At 36.0% G+C, this 19430-nt stretch overlaps 1 protein-coding gene across 1 annotated transcript in view; it reads left to right on the top strand.

Moving 5' to 3' along the window:
- Window positions 1–502: 502 nt before the first annotated feature.
- The window catches only part of PTPRC (protein tyrosine phosphatase receptor type C), a 93987-nt gene continuing 75059 nt past the window's right edge, over window positions 503–19430 (top strand). The window contains exons 1-2 of the mRNA XM_026671740.2: window positions 503–603; window positions 689–810. Coding sequence (XP_026527525.2) covers window positions 744–810 — 67 coding nt within the window. The 5' untranslated portion in view covers window positions 503–603; window positions 689–743. The remainder of the gene's footprint in view (window positions 604–688; window positions 811–19430) is intronic.

Below are 19430 nucleotides of genomic sequence, written 5' to 3'. Positions count from 1 at the left end.
GGAAGGCAGACCTTCCACTACTACTTCTTGAAGGCCCAAAATGGATCTCGGTCTGAAAAAAAAGTTGCATACATCTAATTTAGATGAGTGATTCTTAAATTAGTACTCAGGTTAATTTATTCTTATGTTATTGTATAATGTCCAAAACCGTAGCTAGCTTCCTTGATCATGAATGAGAGTTGCAGCACAGTTACTTCATTTACTTTACTAGTGAGTACTTTAAAGAAGAATTATATAATTTAGTGTAGACTTGATTTTAAACTTGTCACTATATTATATCATAGAAAAGTTTGCTTTATTCTCTTTTTTAATAGCAGGGTTTATTTTTTCTTTGATCAAAGGCAAGAGTATTTAAAATTCTTTCAACATTCAATTCTACAGAAGCAATTGCTTCTTAAGTAGGATATCAGCACAGCACTGCAATAACTTTAGGGTGGGGAAAAACTCTCTTTGTTACTTCCTGGAAACTGAAGACAGAAGAAAAAGTGGTTTTAGAGAAGTGAGCAGAACTGACATCACTTTACTGTAGAGTGTGACTGCCAGTAGTTAAAATTTTGCTTGACAGAGGAAGCTGCTTCTTGGATTATAAGGACGTGTTTCAATGTATGCATACAGCCTGTTCTACATTTGATGCTGGGGACTTTGCATGACTTTCATAGAGAGCAATAACTTTTATTTTACTTTCCAGAGACAGACATCCACATGCTGTTTTGTAAGGATACACATAACCACTGGATATAACCATGTTTTTGTGGCTAGAACTCTTGGTGTTTGGCTTGGCTCTTGTGGACATGGAAGTTTTCATAAATGGTAGGTGCCTTCATTTGTTTTGATACCACAGGTTCTCTTGGTAATTGTAGCAACAGCAGCAATTGTTGCCTCAGTCTGGTCAAATAATTAGCTCTAAAATTGACAGTCAGTCTCTCAAGCTTAGTTTTTTTTTTTTTTTGTTTGTTTGTTTTGAAGAAAGGTTGGGGTTGACCACAACCTTAAAAAGTCTTAGGTCTCTTTTTGAGTTCCACGATTCTATGATCATCAAGGACCTCAAACTAAACAACACCATTTGGCTGAGTAAAATTCAGGTACAATCTTGAGTTAGATAAACAAGCAGCATGAAGAAATGAGCTCTAAACACTCCTGCAACATTCAAGGAAGCAGAGGTGTTCACATGGAAGTAGTTTCTTTTCATAGGGAACTTTTTTTAAAAATCCCAGATAACTTCATCATTTGGGATCTGAACCATGTAGTTTGGCTTTTGTTTTTTTCACACTGCATCTGATGCTGTCCACTAGGGGTTAAGGTCTTCTTTCATTGCCTATGTGGTCTTTGGGCTGTGCAAACTATGAAAGTGTTCACGCCACTGTGAAGGTGAAGCGACTTTTCCTAGATCTCTTTTGGAACAGATTTTGAAAAAAATGTTTTCTTTTTCAGTGCTTAAAATTTGGGCTTTTTTGTGAAGAACATTTAAGATTGCAGTCCTAGTACTGTTATTCCTTAGTATGATATATAACTCAATAGATTCACATTTGGATTTTATACAAGTACAGAGTTTTTTTTCCACGTGTTTGTTTAAGCAATCATGTTACAATGAATTTCCCCTGCTTTAAGATGGACTTCTGCATTGCATTTTGAGCCACTCCCTAATCTCAGATCCTGTATTTAGTTCCTCAGATTTCAAGCTCCACTGCATCACATATTTTTGTTCTTCTTTAATTAAAATCATCAGATTATAAATGATGCCAATATGTTGCATATATACTCCATACAAGTATTCATAATGGATGACACATCTGTATCTTTCATTTTATGCTGTCATGACTAACCATTGTTTTTAATGATGTCCCAGATTAGAAATCTTATTTTATACATGTTCTTCCACTGATTGGGTTATGTGGCTGAGGTGGTTAACAAATCATCATGTACTGCACTGCCATTTTATTTCAACTGCACTTAATCAGGCTTGTGAACCATTTTGAGTCTCTGGAAACCTGAGCTTATTGTACAGTATAACTCTCATTTCCTTGGGAACCCCAAAAACGACCATTTTGAATTCAGGCAAATACATAATAAGCCAAAAAGCTTATCTTTCAAAGGAAGAAAACTGATTCACTTGATAAAAGTCTTTGTGCATCTTTTATGTCTAGATGGTGAGAAGATGCTCATGGCTTGATTTAAAGTGATAAAAAACCTGACCACAGGAAAGGTTGAACCTTTATCTATATCCTCTTCGAAAGGATATTTCTGCATGTTTAGTAGAACTAAAACTAGTAGAACTAAACCTAGAACTAGCAGCCAGTTTCTAAATCTGTTTGCTGTTGAATATACAGTTTAGTAACAGTATAAACACTATATTATTGTATATAACACTGGCCCTCCATCTTTTAAGAATTCTCATTCCCATTGGTTAATTTCAACAGTTCCTCAAGTGGTTAGAAAATATTGAGGTCCCACAGTTTACATCGTCTATGGGGTTTTTTGTTTGTTTGTTTGTTTTACTTTTCTTTCCACTGATGATGTCGAGCCTGATCACAAAAGTGCACTGTCCATTTAAGAAACAAGGCAATGGGACACTTGCCTTGTTTGTATGTAAAGCGTTAGCTAGTAACATTTACAGCTTCTCATAAAATACAGACTTACAAACAGTTTATTTAATGACTGTTCAAAGTCACAACGGCACTGGAAAAAGTGACATGACCGTTTCCCATACTTACGACCATTGCAGCTTCCCCATAGTCAAAATTCAGATGCTTGGCAACTGACTCATATTTATGACAATTGTGGTGTTTAAGTTTCAAGTGATTCCCTTTTGCGAACTTCTGACAAGCAGAGTCAAAGCCAGATTCATTTAAGAACTGTGTCACTAACTTAACACGTGCAGTGATTCATTTAACAACGGTGGCAAGAAAGGCGGTAAAATGGGGCAATGTTCATTTAACAAATGTCTCATTTGGCAACAGAAATTCTGGGCTCAATTGTGGTTGTAAATCGAGGACTACCTTTATATGGACTTTTTTTTAATCCTGTTACAACAAATGAGAGCAGATTTAATTCTGGAATAAATACATTGTTATGAGTTTTTAATCTGCCTGGATATGGAAATCTAAGAGTTATAGAAGTTTCACAGTAGGTGACTCTGTATTGTAAGGGCCTCGCGCAATCTATTTGTGCGTAAGCTGTTTTCCATCTAAAAGGCTAGTAGTGTTTTACTCACTAATGATTCTTCATGCAACAAGCCATTTTCTTCTCGTCAAATTAGTGCTATAAGGAGAGAATGAAGACCCCCCCCCTCCATGTTTCTTTCTAATGCATAGCTCTGTCCAGGTGATTCTGCTTTTGTTGTCTACAGCTAATACTAAGTAGATTAATTTAAGCTTAATTTGCAACTTGCTACAAAATTGCTACCAAATTTTAAAAAGTAGTTTGTATACATCTATGGGGGGGGGGGGAGAAGGAGGAAATCTTATTCTTCTGTGTACATTTACTATTCAGTTTAATTCACTTTTTAAGGTGTGAATGAAAATGAAAAACATTTTTGAAATGTTAATATTAAAATTTAAAATATTAATATGTCAAAGTAAAAGCACCACGATTCAATATCCATTAAAATAATCCATGTTTTACTTTTTTTTTTAATATATGAAGGCGGGTATTCTGAACTTCTATTAGTTTGTCAGCTGTGTTTCTCAGTATTTATGCCTGTTATATGAGTGAATCTGTTCAAGATTTTAAGATTGAAAAGAAGAGTCCAAAAGTCCAGCACTGATACAGGTTTCCTGAATAGGAATATCAGTATTGAATTTGCAGCTTCTTTTTTGTTTTTTAATCCTGTAATTTTTCTCCCTGCCCCATTTTATAAAGATTTGCATGCAAATTTGTCAATATATTATTTTTTTTGCAGTTTTCATTTTTGACAAAATATAATTGCATCATAAAATATAGACAAATGAGAATTTTAAAGGAATTGTACATACATACTAACTTGACAATGTAAAACTGGGTAAAAATCCCTTCTACGGGAGATGGGAGGCATAATAAACGAACAAACAAACTGTAAACAGAACAATTTTTTCCTGATGTTTTTGTCAAAATATTACTCTTATATGCTTTTTAAAACAGCTGTAATGAGCACATGGCAGTAATAAGACTTTTTGTACCCATTGTAGGTTTTTTTTTGTTATTGCAGAATGGGACTGCCAAATTCAGAAAAGTATAAATTTCAAAGAAGTCTGTTTGCATATTGTTACATATTGAAATTAGAAAATGAGCATTAAAATGTTTTCTGAACACCTTTCTTCCCAACAATCTTGTTAAACACCAATTAAATTGGTCATCTCCTTATTAAATTGGTCATCAAGAGAGAGAATATAAGGCTTGAAGGATCATGGTATGAAAGCAAATATATGCAATACAGGACATACTTGTGTTCCTTCTTCAACCATTTGTCTTGCTGATGCAGCGCAGTGTTTATTTCTGCAGCTTCCCTGGTACTGTAAATTCATATGATGTTGAACAGGACAAGATGTATGGCAATAATTTTCTTCAAAAACCAGATTGCAATCTTCTTTGGCTGCCTGACAGACATAGATATCCAACATATCCTAACAATTACTGTTATAGAAATGATAACTATTACCTAAGAGTTAGGAATCATGTTTCAAGATATATCTGCTTCATAACTGAGAAGTAAGGAAGAAAAAGTCTTTTTTTCTTCCCTTAATTATCATTTTGAAAGGGAATAGTTGCATGTTGGTCTTCTCTTCTGTGATTGTAAAGGTGGTCCTTGACTTACAACAGTTGATTTAGTGACTGTTCAAAGTTACAATGCCACTGAAAAAAGTGACTATTTGTCACATTTATGACCATTGCAGCATCCCTATGGTCATGTGACTTACATTCAGATGCTTAACTAACTCAGATTTATGACGGTTACAGAATCCTGGAGTCCATGTGATCCCCTTTTGCACCCTATTGACAAGCAAAATCAATGGAGAAACCAGGTTCATTTAACAACCGTTTTACTAATTTAAGAACTGCAGTGATACACATTAACAAATGTGGAGGGAAAAGTCATAAAATGGGGCAAAACTCACTTAACAAATTTATCACTTAACAGCATAGATTTTGGGCTCAATTGTGGTTGTAGGTTGTGGGACTACTTGTGCATCTATCACATCACCTGTTAGTAGGATATTGTCTGTACTTTTCAGCCAGACAAGGTGCCTCTTTTTGTGAAAAAGGAAAGCATGCATTGCTGCCTGTGTGCATATGAATAAATAGGATATGCATTTCTGAAAATAAAACCAAAAGAGAGCATTCTTAAGTAGTTGATTAAGTACATAGAAATCTTCCCATCAGAGTACGTGCTGTTTTTCCCAAGTTCTCATATTCTGACTTTCACTTCTACTCTTGCCACATAAATTAGTTGGAGAGATATTTCTTCCTTTGCCTGATTTATTTTTAGAGCAGAGGAAGGGAAACAAAAGAAATATTCAGTGCTGGCAAGGCAAAGGGCACTGTAGGTGAATAAGGAGCTGCAGTCTGAAGCTCAGTCTGCCTTGAATGGGTTGTGTAGTCTCTGAAGGAGCAGCTCTGTGGAACGGGAATGTCTATTGATCCACGGCTGTTAATTAATTTGCAGGTAGCATCTGTGGTGAGCAGCACCTCTGCATAATTATAGCTGGTGCAGTCTGTTTTGGCAAGAGTTATTCCCACTTGGGTTACTTGTAACATGCTTACTGTGGCAGTTATCCTCAAAAAGGGTCTTGCAGTTGTTGATGCAAGATGATTGGCTGCTATTGGGGATCAGGTAAAGACTGTGCTCGTTGCCAACTGCTTACCACATTGCTGGAATTGATGTTTAAAGGACTATATGGTTTATAATCCGACTATCTTGGGACCATCTCTTTTCTTACAAACCTGTCTAGACATTATGATCTGCAGCAGTGGTTCTCAACCTGTGGACCTCTGGCGGGGGGACAATATCATCACACAGGGTCCACAAAGGCTTGAAGAAATGTTATGATTTAAATCTTGAGTTAGGTCTTGGAAGGGTGAGTCAGTGGCCATAATCTGTGGCCATAAAAGGTATTTAAAAGGGTCCATGGTTTTTCTCAACCATGAAGAAAAGGTTGAGAATCACTAATCTGCAGGAAAGATCTCTTTGAAGTGATCCTGGGATCATAGGTTTCTTTTTCTGATACATAACACACAGAAGGTTCTATCCAGTGTTACTCCTTTAGAAAATGCTTTTAAACATTTTTAAACAGGCTTTTGTGACACTGTTATTGCCTGTTTAAACGTTAATTTATGGTTTCTAACCACAAATTCTATTTTTCTTTCTCTTTTAATTTTGTTAATCTCTTGAGCATACATCACAGTACAAAGGCAGAGAAACCAAATAATCATTCAAAGTGCTCTGTTATTATAAAGTTACAATTGATAGCCCGGCACCTTACAATGCTCCTGAATTACCTAATTGTTTGCCCTACTACATTTATTTCAATGTTCTTCCTAATGATTTCTTAGATTTATTCATTTGTTAATATCCCGCTTTTTCTTTAGGAGTTTATTTACATTCTTTCTTCCATGTTAACACAAGTTTGTGAGGGAGATTGGAGTGAGAAGTGAGACCGGCAAGTTGATGGTGTCTCATTGCAGATATCTACCTGGATAGATACACCTATTCTTGTGTTCTGAGTAAGACAGTCATTGAGTCTAGCTATTGTATTAATTTCCTACAATGCCCATGATGTAGGGTACATCAAGGCATTGTGAGAGGTTTAATGGTGGTGCTGTTCATAGCACTGTGCCCTTAGATGAACTCGGAGATTCCTAGCAGAGAGAGATTTTCCACCAGAGTTTAGCTGCCCCAGGTCACTCTGCAACCTACAGCTTAGTGGGGGAATTTAGTTGGAATGAGATGTTAAAATATACCAGGAGGAAAAAACAACAACATTCTCACGGTGTGTTGGTAAAAATGCTTCATGCTCTAAGAAGAGTAATAATAAAGAAGAATGTAAGAAAATAACCATTCCTACTCCCTACATGGGTCTCTATTAATTTAAACCCCATAACACAGGGGCCCCCAACCACCGGTCCACGGACCGGAGATATGTTTAATAAGGCTGTATTTCTTTCACTTGGGCACCATTGAGAGGAAGTAAAATTTGGAAAGATTGCCAGATATAAAATTCAAGGAGAAAAAGGAGAACCTTTGTCTTTTTTCTAAACTTGCAGAAGACAACACCTTTAAAAGAAGTGCAAAACCATGTTAGGCACTTTCTTAAAAAAAAAGCAGGGATACGTCAGTCTTGTGAATATTTTCCTCTAGTTTTTACAATGAGGAGGTGCACTCTATGGAAGCAATGCCTTTTTGTTCATTGCTTCAGCCAAATTGCTCAGAGTTTTAGGGTGCTCAGAATTTCTTATGGATGGTGGTCAGGATATGAAAGTTTTCCTTTGATGTATATGAAAGCCTTGGTTGATGTATTTTAGAATTATTAAAGCATTTATAGAAGACATGAGAAAACTCTGATGTTCCAGATGTTACTAAAGTACAGCTTCAGCAAGCTCAGCCTGCATGGCTCATCATGAGGGATGCTGGGGGCTTACAATCTAGCAACATTTAAAACACTACAGCTCCTTCACATAGCAATAAATATCCAGATTCTCTGAAATGTGGGTTGCTAGATCAGGTAGTTGGGTCTTAGACATCTCTGCAAAGCCATTCATTTCAGGCTTTTGTTGGAGAAAATGATTGGTCCTGGAACTGATACTCAAATATTACCACTTGTTTCCCCCTCTCTCCCATTGTGGTCAATTGTGTTTGATTCTTGGAGACTTGCCCAGACAAGTAAGTCTCTGCTGTTTACTTGGCAAGCTTTTTCAGGAATGGTTTGCCATTATCTCCTTCCTAGGACCGAAAAAAGTAACTGGCTCAAGGTTTTGCAGATGGCTCGGTGCCTAAGTTGGAACTAGACTAACCCAGTTTCTAGCCTGATGCCTTAAGTACTACACCAAACTGGTCTTGTACCATTAAAGGTCCACAAATGCCATCACAAATGAAACCAATATGGCCCATATTTTTAGATTTTACCTCAAAATAATATGAGTTTATTTCCCACCTTTATTATTTTTACAAATTAGGCAGCAAACATAACTGACACACCTTTCTCCTCCTATTTTCCCCACTATAACCACACTGCACTGAGAGAGAGTGATTAACCCAAAGTCACTTTTTAAAGTGACCCTGGCTCAGATATTTTAAACAGAAGTCAAATCTGAAAAGGTAACCCTTCAAAATGAGACTACTCTGGGTGGTCTTCTAATGAAATCATGAGCTAAAAGGAAATATTAGCTACAAAACAATACAAATACCACATCCTATGAGCCACTCTCCTTTCTCAGTAATATCTAGTGGTTTAAATAAGGACGAAATAATGGTTGCTTTCCAAGCTGTTAAGAGGCCCAGTGATACCCCTATCCTCTATACCAGGGGTGTCAAACTCAAGGCCCGCAGGCCGGATCCAGCCCATGGGGTGCTTAGATCTGGGCTGCAGGGCTGCCCTGGAAACAGTGAAGGACTTACCCATGATGCCTTTGCCAGCAAAAATGGAGCTCATGAGGACTGTGACCCGCAAGCTCTGCTTTCACTGGCAGAGGGTTGCCACAGGCCCTCCTAGATGAAAATGGAGGACTACTCATGGCCCCTGAGTTCCATTTTCACTGGCAGAGGGTTGCTAAAGATTGTCCCAGCCAAAAATGCAGCTTGCGAGGGCTACGCACACCTCCACGAGCTCCATTTTTGTTGGCAGAGGGTTGCAGGAGGCTGTCAAGCTGAAAACTGATCTCGGGAGCCTGTTTTTGCTGGCAGAGCACTCGGGCCTCCACAGGCATCTCCCAACATGAGTGACATCATGCTGGCCCTGCCCCCCCGCCCATGCCCCCCTTGCTTTCTGAGGTCAAACACAACCCTGATGTGGCCCACAGTGAAATTGAGTTTGACACCAATGCTCTATACCCAGCAGAGTTTACATGTACAAATAATGGAATGGTAATAGTGCCGATTGTAACTTTCAGTTTTGAACAAACTGAACCCCACCTAACTCTGGCTTTCATTTTTTTTTAAGTGTTAGTAACTGTGATAAAATGTATATTGAAACAAACCAGTTTTTCTATTTCTACATCAGATTCCATGGTATTTTTTATTTATATAATGTATGTTATAAAACACATTGCAACCAAGTCATAAAAGGGAAATAAAACTCTCAATCTAAGTCCTGATGCAAAGACCAAAAAATAAACAAACAAATAAATAAAAATAAAAACAAAAACAGATAAAAAGTCCTTCAAGTTGAGGTGAACTTCTGGTGATGTCATGGACAAGTCCATGTAATTTTCTTGGCAATAATAAATAATACTTATTAGTATATAATACTAATAAGTAGTTTTCCATTGCCTTCTTACAGGTTTTTTTTTAACTTTCTGTTCTAGCTTAGTCCTATTGGTTTCAAGTCCAAGCACTAACAAGGCCCAACCAAGCTATTAACTTTTTGAGACCAATGGGTATGGTCTCTAACTTTAATCTTGAGAGTAAGCGTAAATTTAGTTTACAGCCCTGTTAATTCTAGTGGATTCTGTTCAAGATTTAACCAGTTTTGAGACTGCTTAGTTTTTTTTTTGTTGTGTTTTTTTTTGGGGGGGGGCGGTCAGCTTTAATTTCAAATTTGTTCAATTAAAATTAAATACATAGTAGGAAAAGACTATATGAAGCACATAACTTTTCTTTAAAGCTACTTCCTTGGCTAAAACGTAAGTCTTTGTTTTACCATCCTATGGCTAATGTTCTTAGAAAACACATCAAAATTTAATGCAATAGCAGCAAATCTTCCTTAAATTTTTTACTATTTTTCTGATTATAACGAGTCTAAGTAAAATATATTTAACATTGCAAGTATGATCCCAATAATCAAAATTATATTTTGATTCACTACTTACTGCATTTGTTATATCATATAGGCAGATGTTAATTTTTTAAAAAAATATTTATTTGAAATCAAGATGATAAATCATAATTATTTTTTTCCTTTCTTCCTTCCTTCCTTCCTTCCTTCCCCCCTTTTTCTTTTCTTTTCTTTTTTCTTTGCTACAGTTGTGAGCCTTCTAAAATTTTCTTGACATAATTATGACAGCTGGATTATTTATTGTTTATATTGTTGATTTATATTTCAATTTATATGGCCACCAATCTCAGTTCATGACTCTAGACAGTTAACAATATATACATTTTAAAAAGCATTAAAATAATAATAATAAAAAATAGACAATGACAACCTGCAGAAAAACAGCAGTCAAGATACAAAATAAACTCAACAGTAACAAACCAGCATAACCAATATATGGTATCAACCATACCTACTGAACCCCAAGCCTGGTAAAATAATTTAGGGTAACAATAGGAAAAAGGAGCAATTCAAACATATACCCTATGTACTTTGTATATTTCAGTGTCTTTCTTTTTATTAAAAAAAATCATTTTGTTTATTAACTTTAGAAGGCTGTTTAGAATTGACAAGAAAAAGGCTATGATAAGAATGAAATGGGAAAGCACAGCTGGAGAATGAATTTCTAGCAGGAGGTGCCATCTGCTGAGTTTCAGCTGCATATATCAATAAAATAGGACCCTTGCAAGCAGGTCATACTTACTGTCCTTTTAAGAACCACTAAGCCATTTATCTATTTTCAAGCATTTTTTCCATTCTTTCAAAAAAAGAAAGAAAGAAATCCTTTTGTGACTGTGGTTATCTAGATGTTTAAAAAAACTAGCTATGATTCTTTCAGCATGCTCCACAAATATGTTCAAAAGAAAAGCAGGCTATTTTTTAGCTCTTTTTAAAAATTTCTCCTTTTGCTCTCCAGGGTAGCCATTATTCCTTCTGTGTCAACATGTCCTTAGTTGATATGCTTGCTTGATTTTTTTTTCCAGTTCAAAGAGTTTGCATCCTTTTACTCCTAATTCATGATCTTGTACCTCAATAAAGTTAGCACTGTCAACTAGATCTTGCATTGTACATACTTGAGCCAGAATGTTTGCCTGTTTTAAAAAAAATGTAGATTCTGAGGTATTAAAATTAGTTTTGAAATATTCTTTATTTGAAAAGCGTGAAAGTAATCGTACTGACTGATAGACAAGTGAAAAATGGAGTTAGATCAGAGCTGGTCTTGCTACGAGATCTGTTGTTGCAACATTAGCAATAGCAAATAATGTTCATGAAATGCATTAAATGAATCACAGAATGTTGTTAAGGAAGATTTTTCTGGATATACAGTTTGTTATTCACAAAGGATATGATAATGTAAGCTCTTGCAAACCATGTTAGATTACTTTTATGAATAAAAAATGGTTTTAAATAGGTATCACATATGAAACATGTATCAATTAATTTACGGGGAAGGTGACTTAATAGCCATTTATTTAAGCACAGAAGTATATATGATTCTATACAGAAGTCCTCTAGATATACTTTTATTTTATACAGGAAAAAATGCAAATAAAAATAGGGGTAGGATTAGGGTTGAACTCCTACAATATAAAGATGTATTTATTTTGTTTTTATTTATTTATTTATTTATTTTTGTTAATTGCTTACAAGATAATAGGTATAAGTAAAAAACATAGTTATGAATACATGGATACATATAAGAAAAAAATAATAAAAGAAACAATAGGACAGGGACGGTAGGCATGGTGCGCTTATGCATGCCCCCTACAGACCTCTTAGGAAAGGGGTGAGGTCAATAGTAGACAGTCTAAGGTTAAAGCTTTTGGGGTTTGGGGAAGAAACCACAGAGTCAGGTAGAGTATTCCAGACATTGACCAATCTGTTGCTGTAGTCGTATTTCCTGCAATCAAGTTTGGTGTGATTAACCTTGAGTGTGTATCTATTGTGTGCTCTTGTGTTGTTATGGTTGAAGCTGAAGTGTTCATTGACAGGTAGGACATTGCAACGTATGATTTTATATACTATACTTAGATCAGACCAAAGGCGGCGTAGTTCTAGGTTTTCTCGTCTAGAATTTCGAGTCTGGTGGCATAAGGTATTCTGCAATGAGTAGAGGAGTGGATAACTCTTTTTGTGAAATATTTCTGGACTTTCTCAATTGTGTTAATATCAGATACGTAATGTGGGTTCCAGACTGATGAGCTGTATTCGAGTATTGGTCTAGCAAATGTTTTGTATGCTCTAGTTAGTAGTGTAACATTACCAGAGAAAAAGCTATGTAAGATTAGGTTAACAACTCTTAACGCCTTTTTGGCTATATAGTTACAGTGGGCTCTAGCACTTAGATCATTAGAGATGAGTACTCCAAGATCCTTGACAGAGTTTGGATCATCAACAAGGTCTTGACTATTCAGCCTGTATTTTATTTTCTGATTATTATTTTTTTGCCAATATGTAGGACAGAGCATTTATTTGTTGAGATTTGAAGTTGCCATTTGTTTGACCATTCTGATACATAGTCAAGGTCTTTTTGAAGGGTAGCAGTATTGTCTGTGGTGTTGAATAGCTTTATATCATCAGCGAAGAGAACGCAGCTGCTCTTAATATGATCACAGAGGTCATTTATGTAGAGTATGAAAAGAGTTGGTCCTAGAACACTGCCTTGTTGACAGGTGCAGAATTTGATAGGACGCTCCCAATTTTGACCATTTGTTGTCTGTTTGCCAGGAATGCTTCTATCCAGTTATGCAGGTGTCCAGAGATACCATAGGATTTTAATTTTAGGAGTAGTTTGTCATGTACCACTGAATCAAAGGCTTTACAGAAATCTATGTAGATTGCGTCTCTTGCTTTGCCCTGATTGAGTTGTGTAGTCCATATGTTTTTGCAGTGTAAGAGTTGCAGATTACAGGATAGTTTTTTCCTGAAACCAAATTATTTATTAGAGAGTAGGTTATTGGTTTCTAAGTGGAGGATGATGGATTGGTTAATAATTGATTCCATGATTTTACAGGTGACGCAGCATAAAGAGATTGGTCTGTAATTTTCAACTAGGCTGGGGTCTCCCTTTTTGAAGATGGGGATGACCGTGGCTTGTGACCATAGTTTTGGCAAGGAGCTGGTCCTGAAAGATTTTTCAGAGATTATGCTTAGAGGTTCAGCTCTGGCAGTGGATAGCTTTTTTAAGAAGTAGGCACATATTCTGTCCAGTCCAATAGATAGAGATGGTTTTAGATTGCGTAGTGCTTTTTCAAAATTGTCTTCTATAAAATCGATATGTATTAGATCGTTGTAGTTGTCTGTGGTTTGACTAGGAAATACTGGGCATGATCCATTGCTGTTTACAAATACTGAGCCAAAGAATGTGTTAAAGAGGTTGGCTTTAATAGTGTCATTGTTGCAGTCTTTACCATTAGGTCCTTTCAGGGGTGGGATGGACCTTGAGTCTTTTAGTTTGTTGTTTACAAAATTGTAGAAAGCGTAGATGGAATTGGTGTGTAGAAGGTTTTCTTCTTGTTTAAGGTGATAATTGGTGCATTCAGTCTTTATCTGGTGGCATAAATTTTTGTATCAGCTTTTGAAGTTGGCAACGTGACCAGATTTATTTTTCCGCCAAAGTGATTTCTTTTTGGATTGAAGCTTCCTTATTGTTATGGGTTATTTATTTTTTCTGGTTTTGGGAGTTGTTATTGGTACATATAGTTTGATGATCTTTTGACTTCAAGTAAAAATATGTTGTAATGGTCTTCTACAGTATTGCATCCAGTGAATAGAAATTGCCAATCAAGGGATGAGAGATTGTTGTCTATAAGATCATAGTTGCCTTTTCTGAAGTTATAATTGGGGATTACATCATTGTGTTGATTTTTGTGTGGACGTATGTTGAGACAAAAGTCAATCATGTTGTGGTCACTGTTGGAAAAGGGTTCTTTAATTTATATTCCATAAATTGAATTCAAACTATTGCAGAAGATGAGATCGAGGCAGTTGTTAAGTCTAGTGTTGTTGGTTACTAGTTGTTCTAGTCCCAGATTTGTTACTGCATTGTAGAAGGTTGCATGTGTGGGTTCAGTTGTACATTCATAAAGGGTCCAGTTAATATGATGTAGATTGAAGTCACCAAGAAAAATAAAAGCGTGTGGGCAGGATGCTGCCCATGTTAGTAGTGTATTTAGCTTGTTTGCATGTTTGATGTCCTAATCAGGGGCTCTGTAACATAGTAAGAATCAAAATGTGATATTTAAGGACAGTTCACAGACGATGGTCTCAGGAAGAGCAAGCTCCTGGGTAACTTGGATGTTTTTTAGATGTAGGGACTTTTTATAGAAGATAGCAACACCAACTCTTCTACGGATTTCATGATCTGATCGGTAAACATGATAGTCCCTTACTGTGATAATGGAGTCAGGGAGAGATGCGTTGAGCCATGTTTTACAGACAAATATATGTCGAATTTAGCCATATTTAGTAAAAGGAGAAATGCAGGTATTTTATTTACAAGGCTTCTTGCACTGAGTAGCTTGCATTTAAGGCCAGTTGTGGTTAGAATAGAGGTAGTTAGGGGTGTGCGTGCCCAGTTTTGAGTGATGTTGGATTGGATGGGGTGGGGTTGGATGTGGTATAAGATATAAAGATCTTCCTTATGTACATCAATATAGTGTTTGAAAATGGACTCCCCTATTAGGCATACACATTCAGTTTCAAAATTTTGGGATTAGAAAGTTGATTATTGCTTCTTTTTTCCAATCTAAATGAACCAGGAAATGAAGATTTATCCCAAACCAAATAAATCTGAGGGGGACATGAGCCTTAATATCTCAGATATTAGATCTGTCTTCTCATTTTTGAATTTAATCCCCACATACCAATGAAAATCAGGAATTTAATAAATTTATTATATTCCTTTTCCACCTCAGTGGATGTTATATTCATCCTTTCCACATCAACAGTTTCTAGTGCAATCAATCAAACTAAAAGCAATGTGTGACACTGCAGGTAGTCCTCGACTTACGAACACAAGTGAGCCCAAATTTTCTGTTGCCACGTGAGTTATTTGTTAAGTGAGATTTGCCCCATTTTACAACCTTTCTTGCCACAGTTCTTAAGTGAATCACTGCTATAATTAAGTCAGTAACATGGTTGTTAAGTGAAACTGGCTTCCCTATTGACTTTGCTTGTCAGAAATTCACAAATGGGATCACATGACCCCGGGATACTGCAACCATCATAAATAAGTCAGTTGACAAGTGTCTGAATTTTGATCATGTGTTCATGAGGATATCGCAACAGTTGTAAGTGTGAAAAACAGTCAGAAATCCCTCTTTTCAGTGCTGTTGTAATTTCAGTCACTACATGAACTGTTGTAAATTGAGGACTACCCGCATTTTATATTTTTCCTTGTCTTTTTTATTTTTGAAAGAACCAAAATTGCAAAAAAAAAACCAAAACCCGAAGATACAGGAAAATTATAAATGGAAGATGATACAGTCATGATTCTCCCCACTTCTCCCCAGCATCATAAAATTCCACAAATAAGGAAAGATGATTGGACATAAGAAAAAAATGTCATCTAAATAATCATACTCTAGAGAATAAAGTTTTCTGTAACTCAAATAATGAAAAGTTTTTATAGAGGTACAATTTAAGAGGGGGAAAATGGACCACAGAGCTAGGTCAGGCTTATTATAAGTGGATGTGCTGCGAATATGCCTTTATTTTAACAATTTGCTGTGGAAGAAGATGGTGTTATTCTTCTCTCTTTTTCTCCAGAAAAGGTCTGCTTAAAAAATGAGGGTCATGTTCAGGAACAGTCTGTTATTTTTCTACTTGAAAATTGTGTTCTCCTCTCTCAGGAGAAGGCAGCCTGACCTGCCATCTCTTTCAAGCTCTGTCCTGTATTACAATTAGGCTTGGGGTGGGTGGGGGTGGGGGCGACTTCCCAATTTTCAGATAGGAATTTTTTTTTTCAAATAAGATTTGAAACCTGATGCATGAATAAAGGAAGTGAAAATTTGTGAGTTCCATCTTATCCCACCATGAGCCAATCACCATTTTTGGAGAACAGGAATGTGTGACATCATCAAATTACCCCCAGCCAGCAGCTAAAACAACGTTCAGCAGTGTTTCCTGGTATAACATCAAAAGGAACGGTCTTCATTCTGGTCTGTCTCAAGCCATGAGGTCTGCTGTATGCACTGAGTTTCAATTCCTTGTAAATTACAAACTTCTCCAAGTCATTTGGCTACTGTGGCCTGTAGTACAAAACCTGTCTTCACTCCATTCACAGGTTGATATATAGTCTGCTACCATTTTTGGAGGCAGGTGGGAAGGTATGGGAGGAAATGGCGGAAAGCAGCTGTTTTCCCTTTTAAAAAAATTATTTTTAATTTTAATTATAAGAATACAACACAATACATCCTTGTTATTATTGCTTTTTCCCCCCTCTTAAAGACAAAGTAACAATGATGGAACAGTGATATGTTGGTTCTCTGGTTTTGTTTTTGCGTGTCACAGATAAAGCAGTGCCACTGAAGTAAACAAATGGGGTTTGTTTCTGAGTGAATGAGTAAGACCAACAAGACAGTTTAAACTCTACATTTTAAAGCATGTAGGCCATAATAAGATTGTCTGCTTCACAATCATTCTCTGCTCAGGCTACACCCTAAAAACCAGCTTACTTCACACACAAAATTGTCTTAGGAGATTAAATGTTACTGGTCATTTAACATGGGTGAAAAACTAGGCACACTTCTTGTATCTTAACGTCCAATCTATAGACTGTATCAATCTTGCTTTGGTATGAAGCCCAAATTGAATGGAAATCTTAGTTCTGTTTCCACATCTGTTTTTATTTCTGTACTGTCCTTGGAATAGCACAGGATGGAATCTGAAGGCAGATATTTTGGATCATAGAAATAGCTTTTTATTTTGTTTTCTGCTCAGAGTTGCTTGTTGAGATGGATGACTATTCAGATGGAATGGATAACTAGCAAATAAATAACAATAGGATTGAATATCTAGGACAGGGGAGTCAAATTCGTGTAGTCACGGCATTGTCATATGACATATCATGACTTTCCCCCCTTAATTAAAGTGGGTGTGGGCGTGGCCAGCGCATGACGCATCTGGCTCACGGGCCGCAAGTTTGACAGCCCTGATCTAGGAAGAAGAGGAAAGTGGCAGGAAGAGAAAACAAAGTGATACTTGGTCATTTTGGGTGCAGTATTCAAATGCAGCAGCCAAGTCATCCTTTAATAAGTTCAACAGGAAGCATTTCTCTCTGGGTGTCCCTAATAACGGAAGGATTGATGCCTGGAACTGATAAATGGCCTTATCTTCAGCCACATCCAGAACGTTGCATTTTCTAAATGTTGCATTTTCTGCATTGAGTATCCCTCTTTATCTCTTTGACCCTCTGACCCTCTTTATCTGTTTCAGGTTTCTGAAGCAATTTTGGTCTTAACTGATTTTTAGTGTGATTGATAATGCTTATTTGTATGAATGCTATTCTAATTCACAGAAATCCTAACCAAAGAGAGTTTAGCATGTTGCGTGAATGCAACCATTAGGTTTCATCTGACAGTTAAGATAGCTAATTAAAGCATTGCTACTTTTGTTTAATATAATATAAATGCTCAGCAGCACATAATGTTATGTGAGCTTCCTGTCTTGTCAATTATTCTCCGAAAGTTCTAGAAGTACTTTTATCTGTACTTCTAATAGCAAGATTCACCTTGTGTACTGAACCGCATTAACAATTGAAGGATAGAATTAAATCAGTCAGAATAAAAGAACAAATTAAATCAAAACAGTCAATGAGCTTAATGCATTTAATTCTTTATTGATTTATAACCTCCATGTTAGAATTAAGATTGTTCTTCCCCATTGCTGAACTCTATTCAAATACAAAATCTAGATAATATTTTTTTAAAGTAGAATAAAAGCTCAGCAATCATGTATTAAAACTTTGCTTTGTCAAAATGTAAAATAGCCTGAAGATAGAATGACCTGCGTAAGATATAAGCATGACATATCATAAAAACTCTTTGAACTGATTAGATCACTATGACCTCTTAATGGTGAGAAGGAAATAAGGTGGGTGTTGTTAAGGAATGTGCACCATGTTGATAACAGAAAATTGAAAAAAGCTTGTGGTATTGGAAATGCTCACAACTTAGGACATTCAGCTACCCAGTCTAATAAGGAGTGATTTCAGCTTCCTGAATTTTCATGAAGTGAGTACATCATATAGCTTTTAAGGTAGAAAAGAAGGCAATTTTATTACTGAGTATGAAAAATTGTTCAGCCATTTTGAATGCAACACAGGAGATATGAAATCCATTGGCCCTTCATATTACAACACAGGAAATTCATTTACATGTATCTGGTCAGTGCTAAAATTGGCAGGATCTTTTTCTTTTTAAGAAAAAAAGATGAAAAAAAAGTAAATACTGAAACTTTATTTGTTTTTCCCCCATGATTAATGGTTGATTTCAAGATGTTTCGGTAATGATTCAATACCTGACCCCCTTATGTAGGTACAATGTACAAGTTCATGGTTTATCTGCCTCCCTATAGATCTAATCAATGCAGATATATTGATGGTATTTGCTTCACTGTCAGCAGAATTAAAGACAATCTAAGGAGCTATTTAGCCTAACAAAGAGACTTTAAGAAATCTTTTATGAGCTATATAGATGTTATTTGGAAGCAAGCTGTGTGAATAGGAATTCAGTAAGTAGAACACTAGTAAAATGTCTGTGAATAGAAATTTTCTCCTTATAAAATTAAAGATACCGTGTGTTTTCTTTGTCTTTGTGTGTAATTGTGTGTAATTACCAGCTCCAATTTTCTAACTCTTCAGTTAGAACTAGCTTGGGATAGGCCAGTTTTGCTTTCATTCTATATTTTTTTGGTAAACTTGCTTCAAGACGTCTTCTAGTTCATATATGTATCTGAAAAATATCCACATAAAAGTTAATAGGCATTTTTTTATATTCATACATACTTGCATGTGTACTTTTCCAGGTGAGCATACTTTTCATTAATCATTTAAAAAACATATATAATGACTGCTATAACAACATGCAAATATAATAACTTTGTTCTACATTTGTGCCTATCTCTGCACTAGTATACACATTTTGGGGGATAATTTTTGAGTTATCCTATGAACTGTATCATGAAAGTTTGATAGGGGCTAATTTTGTGGGGCATATGTTTCATCTCAAGATTTAGGAGACGTGAATAATGTATATTAGCATAAACATTTAAATAGATTCAATTTTTCATTCTTCCCTATTTTGGATTTCCACCGAAAATCCTTCTAGCATTCTAGGATTTCAGAGGAGATAGGATAATTTATCAAAATAGAGCAAGCTTTCTAGAGTCAAGACTTAAAATTTAGTCTTGTTTATCCTAAGTACATTC

This window comes from Notechis scutatus, chromosome 3 (genome assembly GCF_049901735.1).
Source record: "Notechis scutatus isolate UNSWTSFEM ecotype Mainland chromosome 3, rNotScu1.2, whole genome shotgun sequence".
In the NCBI taxonomy this organism is placed as follows: Eukaryota; Metazoa; Chordata; class Lepidosauria; order Squamata; family Elapidae; genus Notechis; species Notechis scutatus.
This window is presented reverse-complemented; position numbering and strand designations above follow the sequence as displayed.